The following is an 8,402-nucleotide window of genomic DNA, read 5'->3' as shown; positions in this document are numbered from 1 at the left end:
CACTCCTGGAAAACTCACACATATTCACACACTTAAAGCGGCTTCGCGGTTCGCGCCCGCGCACTACTAAATTACCCCTTTAGTTGGATTGGTCTAGTGGATTTAGTCGATCGGCGGTGCAGTCGACAGCCACGGACTTTCCACTCCCAAGTTGTCCACTTGGGGGAGCCTTGTGTCATAGGAAAACCACTCTTAGTCTACCTAGGTAGAGCGAAAACCAAAACCTTGTAAGGACATGCATCATTTTAAACCTAGGAGGCTTAATACCCTTGGTGTATTAAGTTCATTAGTCAACCTTACCAAATGTCCAAATGAGTCTATGACTCTAAGTGACACTATTCACTATTTATGTGCATTATTTGAAGGACAAATGTGTGGACCTACACTCTATAGATAAATATTTCAGGAAAACAGACATTTTGTTGCAGGTTGGCATGGAGCATCCAATTAATGCCAGAGGGTTGAAGACAACTAAAGGAAATCAATGAAGATGAAGTATTAGATATCTTAGATTAACTTTGAATTGTATTATTAATTGACATGTAATAAATTTTTATTATTCTTGTAAATTAGTTTTAGGAAGAGTTATGGAATGATACATAAAAAACATGTTTGTCCTTCAAATGTTCGTTAGGCCTACCTCTGGCATAAAGAGGTCCCTTGCACTATAGAACGCGATGTATTATGTGCAATAATGTGTTTATGTGCAATAACATATCCTTACCGTATACTGACTCGTTTTTCTTTTTCTTTCTTGTTTTATCTTTTTTCTTTCAAACTTATTTTCAAAACAAAAGGTTGACTTGTGCTAAAGGGGAACTGGCGGAGCATCCATATTTCACACGGTCTAGAGCCAAGAAATCAGACTCTGACTCATCACTAATCACCTGGTTAACTAAAAAGACTCGTTCTAAAATGGAGCAAAGTTTGATCAATGCAACCACTTCATCTGAGCCATCTCTTAGTTTACCGATCACGAGTGATCCACATCCTCTAGTGAACTAGAAACACATTTGGAGATCATTGCTCGTCTGGAGCGACGAGTTGCTGAACTAAGTCACATGGTACTTCAAAATCGGTCATTTTCTCAAACTCCGCCACATATGACTCCATCTCAGGGGGTTCGTCAAACTCCGTCGGTATATACTTATACCACAGCTCCACCCATGACACAAACCCAAGGACAATGTCACACAGATGTTGATCATTATGTCGAAGGCGAAAATAAGGTAAGGGCAGTTAATGATGAAATGATAAATATAAAGCTCAAAAGTTTGGAAGATGCCATGAGGAGTTTGCGTGGACTCGGTAGTAACCAAAGCATGAGATATGAAGAGTTATGTGCATTTCCTGAGGTAGAATTGCCACCAGGTTACAAGATTCCAAAATTTGAGAAGTTTGATGGGTCGGGAAACCCTTTCTTCCATCTGAAGGTCTATTGTGAAAAGTTGATTGGTGTGGGGAAGAACGAAGGGATAAGAGTCAAACTATTTAATCATAGTTTGAGTGGAAAAGCTTTGGAATGGTATTCCAAACAAGATACAACCAAATGGCGTACTTGGGATGACTTGGCAAATGCTTTTGTGGATCATTACAAGTTTCATGTTGAGATCGCTCTTGACAGAATCTCAATTACAAAGTTAAAGAAGAAGTTAACCGAATCATTCCGAGAAGCATCTAGGGTGCACCCGCCCATGGAGGAAACAGAAATGGTTACTTTCTTCATTCAGGCACTAGAACCAGAGTACTATGAACGTTTGGTGACAATGGGCGGAAAAACTTTTGCAGAAGTGATCAAAGCTGGGGACATGATCGAAGATGACATTAAGACAGGGAGAATAACAAGTCTAGCAGCATTGCAGTCTACTAGTAAGGCCATACAAACTGGTGCTCTTGGAAACGGAAAGAAAAAAGAAAAGGACGCGGCAGCGGTAATGGCTTTAGGAAGCACCTCATACCACCACCAACAACCTCCGCGATACAAGTCTAACGCTCTCCACTCACAATATTTCCAATATTCGTCACATCCATACAACCAAGCTTTATTATCTTACCCGCCTCAATCACCACAAATTTCCTACCCCGTCTACAACACACAGCCAACATACCGAGCTCCACGACCACCAACATACCCAGCTCCACCATCACAATCTCATCATCCAAACAATGCATCCGCACCTCGCCCAAATAGACCTTTCCGCAATTTTACACCATTGGGAGAGCCATTGAGCGTTGTTTTTTAAAGACTGCGAGCTTCAGGCTTAATATATCCTGTGGAAGGAAGAATTCCAGATCCATTACCTAGAAGTTTTGATCCCACTAAAATGTGTGCATATCATTCGGGGGTAAAAGGCCATTCCATTGATCGTTGTTACGCATTGAAACACAAGGTTGAAGATCTTATTGAAGCAAAACAGATCATGGTTAAACAACCGGCACCAAACGTGGTTAATAATCCACTCCCGACCCATGATGGGGCCACGATAAATATGATTGGAATAGATGAAAATGATGACGATCCAGCCAAATTTATAGTGCCTGTGAATAGCGTGGAAGATCATGGTCTTATAGTCGTTGCTTCTCCGGCAATAGTGATAAGAGGTTTTGTGCCTGTCAAGATATTAGGAGCTTCATCAACACCTGTGGAGGTAGTTCAAGCGCCAAATCAGTTACCAGTACTCGATACCAAAGCGGTACCATGAAATTATCAACAAGCCATGATGGAGTGTCGAGGAAAGGAAACGATCACTGACAAGACTGAAACGTCAGGAATGACAAGGTCCGGAAGGTGCTATACCCCTGAAGAGCTAGCTAGATTGAGGCAAACTAAAGAAAGCAATGTGCCTCCCAAAAGGGTCATGACAGAAGCCGAGGCAGAAGAATTTTTGAGGAAGATTAAGGCCAGTGAGTACTCAGTTGTGGATCAGTTGAAAAAGACCAATGCCCAGATTCCTATCCTCTCTTTTCTTTTGAGTTCGGATGTACACAAAAATGCACTCTTGAAGATTTTGAGTGAAGCGTATGTTCCAAGCGAAACAACTAGTGAGACGTTAGCTGGAATAGTTGGGCGCGTGCTTGACAGTCATCGAATCAGCTTCGATAACGAAGAACTGCCACCAGAGGGATGTAGTCACAACAAAGCACTCCATATAACTGTCAAGTGTCGTAACATGTTTGTGTCTAAAGTTTTGATTGATGGGGGCTCTGGAATTAACATTTGTCCACTAACAAGTCTGAAGAAGATCGGATATAATATTAGCGAGCTTAAGACAAGTGATATGAATATTCGAGCATTTGATGGGGCTCAAAGACGTCCTATTGGAGAAATAGAGTTGAATGTGCTGATTGGACCTATTGAGTTCGTTATGGATTTTCAAGTACTTGATATCTCCACGACATACAACATGTTGTTAGGAAGACCGTGGATCCATCTGGCTGGAGCTGTACCATCTACTTTGCACCAAACTGTCAAATTTGAGTGGGATCAACAACAAATATGCATACATGGAGAAGGTGACACGTCTATCTATCGAGAGAAATCCATCCCATTCATCGAGGCAACAGGAGGGTTCGATGGAACAACTTACCATGCTTGGGAGGTTGTGAATGTTACTAGAGTGGGTGAAGTGTGTCAAACTCAAGAATCAAAAAGGTCATGCGCCGCAATCATGGTTGCAAAGGAAATGCTAAAAAATGGGTACCAACCTGGACTTGGGTTAGGGAAGACATTAAATGGGCGGGTTGAGCCTGTAGTTCTCCCTGCACAACAGTTCACATTTGGTTTCGGATATGAACCAACTGAGAAAGAAGCAAAGAAAGCACGAAAGAATAAAGGAAAGGATATTTTCTTGCCAAAACCCATTCCTACCATTGATCAAACTTTCTCAAAACCTGCCATCTCCAAAACTTCAGATCTGACTGTTGAAGTTGCCTATGATGATATTGTGGAAGGGATCAAGAACTTGTTCGTGGAAGATGAAGATGATCATGTTGTGGTAATCGAAGACATTATTGAAACACCGACCTTATGGGCTGCCGATCCGGGACCTGAGTTGACGAATTGGATTTGCATCTCAGCCCCGATTCGCCGGGAGTTTCAGTAATTTAAGTTTAAATTTCCTTTTGTAATAGGCCGGAGGCATAAGCTAGAACCTTTGTTTTTTTTGTCATGTCGCTTCTATGTTTTGTTACGACCTTTCTAAATTAAGACTTTGTCAGTTGTGGGTAATGAACTACGTTTGGCCTGTCTTCCTTTTGGATGCGTAGGCAGCCCATATCGGGTTCGGCCACTCTTTTCAAAATATTTCAGTGTCTTTGTTTTGTAGGTTTGAACTACGTGTGGCCTGACTTCCTTTTGGATACGTAGGCAACCCACATCGGGTTCGGCCCTCCTATTATTAAAAAAAAAAAACTCAAAAGTTTTTAATCACGAACTACGTCTGGCCTGATTCCTTTGGGATACGTAGGCAACCCGAGACGGGTTCGGCCCTTCTATTTTTAAAATTTCAAAGTCTTTGGTTTGTCCAACCATGTTTAGTCCCTATAAGATACATAAGGGTTTTTATATAAAATTTTGGTCTTCCCACTGTTTAAATTCATGTGTCCTAGTAACTTGAAACTGGGACAAATTTTTTTGAAATCGGTCAAATCCCTTCCAAAAACTTTCATTATAAGTTCTCACTTTCAATTGTTTAGAACCAAACGCCTCCAGGACTGGAAACTGGGACAATTTTTTAGAAGTAGCACAAAAGTGAGATAAAACAATAGTTAGAACCACACGGATAGTTGCCAGTTTGACAACCGGACTGAAAGTCTCGTCACAATCAACACCTTCCCGCTGAGACCTGCCATCACCTACAAGACGGGCTTTATGCCTCTCAAAAAAGCCATCAGATTTCTTTTTATGCCGAAAAATCCACAAAGACCGAATAATATTTGCATTTGAAGGACGAGGGACCAACTCCCAAGTCTTACTATCAATAAGAGCATTATATTCATCTTACATAGCATTTTTCTAATTCTGGTCATTAAGTGCACCAACTGGATTCTGGGGAATAAGAGAGATGGAGGTGTTGGTGGCACTTAATGCTTGAGTTTTGTATTTCAAGTTTGGCTTAAATATCCCATGTTGACTACGTGTAGTCATGCGAGGAACTGGTGGCAATGTAGGTGAGATGGGGCTGGCAGGGACGGGGCTGCTGCGTTGGTGAGACGAGCGATAGATGCCTGGGCTCACAACACGCAGCGAGGGTGAAGGAGGGAGTTGGGCCGCGCCAGGAGAGGGAAGAGGCTGTTGGGCCGCTGGGGTGGTGGGAGTGGCCTGCTGGACAGGCGACAAGGGAGGAGAGGAAATGGGTGAGTTTGGGTGTTGGGTTGCAGGAGGGGAAATGGGCCTTAATGGCTGCATTTGTTGAGCATTGGCCTGGTCGTGCAACAAATGTGTTCTTAATGGGAAATTATCATCATTAAAAAACTCATATGAGGTAGGAGTTAGATTATTTATTTTTGAAAATGGAAAAGAGTTTTCATCAAACCACACATGCCGGGCTATGATTATTTTTCGGCTCGATAAATCATAGCATTTGTACCCCCGATGATTGGAAGGATACCCTAGGAAAACACACGGAGTGGACCTAGATTGTAGCTTATGAATTTTTGTGGAAGGGAAGAGAGGAAAGCATAGACAACCAAAAACCCGGAGATGACAGTAGGATGGATTCTTTTGATAAAGAATCTGAGTGGGTTTCTTATATGCTAAGATTTTAGAAGGGAGAATATTGTGTAGGTACGTTGCCATGGCCAAAGCATGATGCCAATAGGAGGGGGGCATAGATGCATGGGCAAGGAGTATACGAACAATATTGTTTATGGATTTAATTTTTCGTTCCGCCTTACCATTTTGGGGTGAGGTGTGCGGACAAGAATATCGAAAAAGCATCCCGTTTTGTTCACAAAATTTATGAAAAGGACCATTATCAAATTCACGCTTGTTGTCACATTGAAAAGTTTTGATTTCTTTTTCAAATTGAGTGCGAATGAAAATTCGGAAAGACAAGAAAATACCATAAACTTGGGACTTTGTTTTGATGGGAAAAGTCCAAAGAAAATTAGTATAATTGTCAAGAAAGAAAACATAATATCTGTGACCGGAAGAGCTAAGAACGGGTGAAGTCCATAAATCACTGTAAACAATGTCAAAGGGCATAGTAGTAGTTGAAAGAGAGTCATAAAAAGACATTTTAATCAATTTCCCCAAAGGACAAGAATGACAAACATTGTTTCGAGCCTTATTACATTCAATCAAATTACTACTACGTAAAGAACTAAGAATTACATCCCCCGGATGACCCAAACGGGAGTGCCAAATATGAGGAGAGATGACGGTAAAAGCAGATGGTGTGGAAGACGAAATGGCTCGATAATTTTTAGAGAATGGATAAAGATCACCCGAACTCTCACATCTTATGAGTTTGCTCCCCGTCCGTAAATCCTTCACAGAAAAACCAAAAGGATCAAATTCAACAGAAACCATATTATCGATAGTAAATTTACGAACGGAAATAAGGTTTTTGATGAGTTTAGGTGCATGTAAAACATTTTTTATTTTTAGGGAGGGATTGACTTGAAGGAAAGTATGACCACAACCATGAATCGGAATCATGTTACCATTACCAACAATAATGCCATTGTTTTTGCTCAATTGATAGTAAGACGAGAGAGTACCTTGGGAGTTGGTTATGTGAGTTGTGGCTCCGGTGTCCATGTACCAATTGTTGTCATCGGGCGGATGCAAGGACATTGTATGCATAGCCTGATCAATGTCTGTGGGCACATACCCACCATGCTGTGGTGGCAGGGCTGCCGAATAGAATGACTGGGGAGGGCGAGCACCGAGAATGCCCTGCTGTGATTGGGCTGGGCGTGGCTGCTGCCACTCGCGTAGCTACTACCAACCTGTGGTGGGTAGGGACACGGTGGGGTGGCCCACGGCTGTGGTCCCCAAGAAGCCCAAGGAGGGAAAAACCAAGGTTGGGCAGGAGCTCCTTGGTGCTGCGACGCAGCGGGTAGACTGGTCTGGTGGTTGTTCCGGTTGCCCCCGCCGCTATTCTGGCCATTCCCAGCACCACCACGGTTGTTGTTGCGGTTCCCACCGCCACGACCGCGGTTGTTCTTCTTTCCACGATTGTGGGAATTTCCTCGATTATTGGAGGTATTTTTAGTATTGTTGGGCTGCCCATTAACAGAGAAATTATGAGAATTAATATTGTGGGAAATGAGAGCAGCATTCGAACCTGATTCATAAATGGCGTCCTCGCCATTACTGTCTTCCTCAAGGTCGAGCATCGACCGCACAACTTCAAAGGATGGGAGAGGAGTACGATGCTGCATTGTTGTTTGAAAATTCTTATAGTCTTCCGATAAACCACGCAGAAGACGGAGCACCAGACGTTCGTTGGAGACTTTGTGGCCGACGTTGGCGAGGTTGTCTGCAAGAACCTTGAGCCTGGTACAGTATGATTTCACGTTCGGGAAATCCACCAATTTGGTGTTCGTGAATTTTGCATCAAGGGAAAGAGCCCTAGCCGATTTGTTATCCTGGAAGAGATGAATAAGACGATTCCAGGCCTCGGCTATGGTGTCCTCTTGATGAATGATTGTGTTAAGAAGATCATTGGATATCGTACCATATATCCATTGCCGTACGATGTCATCTAGCCGTTCCCATAGAGCCTTTGCAGCAATTTTCTCTACTGCGGTTGCTGTGAATGAGACGGTGGGGGAGGCAGGAGGTAAGATGTGATCAATTACCAAGTTCGCTCGGCAATGGAGCTTAAAGAGGGTAGCCCAGTTATTGTATTGGCTTCCTTCATAGTCAAGAACAATAGGAATGCAGGATTTGATATTGGTGACTGTAGTTGCAGGATGCAACTTGGACGCGTCTGCCATGGAGATGAGAAGAAGGAAGGGACGAAGAAGATGGGAGATGGGCGGCTGCTAGGGTTGTAGAGACCTAGCCTGATACCATGTAAGATAATATTTGCCGTGATTATTCTCATTCATTCAATAGGTTAATATACATCATTTACAACGTAATTGTAGGCTACAAATTAGGAACTAATTTGACTAATTGATTCTAACGTATGCTATCTTAAAATAGAGGATTACAAAATATTTTTGACTAAATATTTACATAATCTAACATATAATAAAATAATTCATGCATTATTTTGTATAGCGCTTGGTTGTTAGTATTAGATAATACATGCATTATGTTATACATTAATCAATATATGTATTATTCTATATGTGATAAATTATAGTGAAAAAATATTTATTAATAAGAGATTAAAGTATTTAAAGAAAAAAAATGCCTAAAAGTCAGTAATCCCGCAAACACTATC

The 8,402-nt window shown here is 41.9% G+C and overlaps 1 protein-coding gene across 1 annotated transcript; it reads right to left on the bottom strand.

Moving 5' to 3' along the window:
* Window positions 1–2,557: 2,557 nt before the first annotated feature.
* LOC132644656 (uncharacterized) lies at window positions 2,558–7,947 on the bottom strand. The gene is made up of 2 exons (XM_060361255.1): window positions 6,837–7,947; window positions 2,558–2,640 (listed from the first exon to the last, which is right to left on the bottom strand). The coding sequence occupies exons 1-2, from the start codon at window positions 7,945–7,947 to the stop codon at window positions 2,558–2,560; spliced, it is 1,194 nt and encodes a 397-aa protein (XP_060217238.1).
* Between the last annotated feature and the right edge of the window lie 455 nt (window positions 7,948–8,402).

The sequence above is a fragment of the Lycium barbarum genome, chromosome 6 (genome assembly GCF_019175385.1).
Source record: "Lycium barbarum isolate Lr01 chromosome 6, ASM1917538v2, whole genome shotgun sequence".
Classification (NCBI taxonomy): Eukaryota; Viridiplantae; Streptophyta; class Magnoliopsida; order Solanales; family Solanaceae; genus Lycium; species Lycium barbarum.
This window is presented reverse-complemented; position numbering and strand designations above follow the sequence as displayed.

What these genes read in the sequence shown, in the direction of transcription:
- LOC132644656 (XM_060361255.1), bottom strand. Translation starts at nt 7,947, where the DNA reads ATGGCAGACGCGTCCAAGTTGCATCCTGCAACTACAGTCACCAATATC. An exon ending in CTGCCACCACAGCATGGTGG is followed by an intron (nt 2,641 to 6,836) that starts GTATGTGCCCAC and finishes CTACCTCCACAG; the next exon opens with GTGTTGATGAAGCTCCTAAT.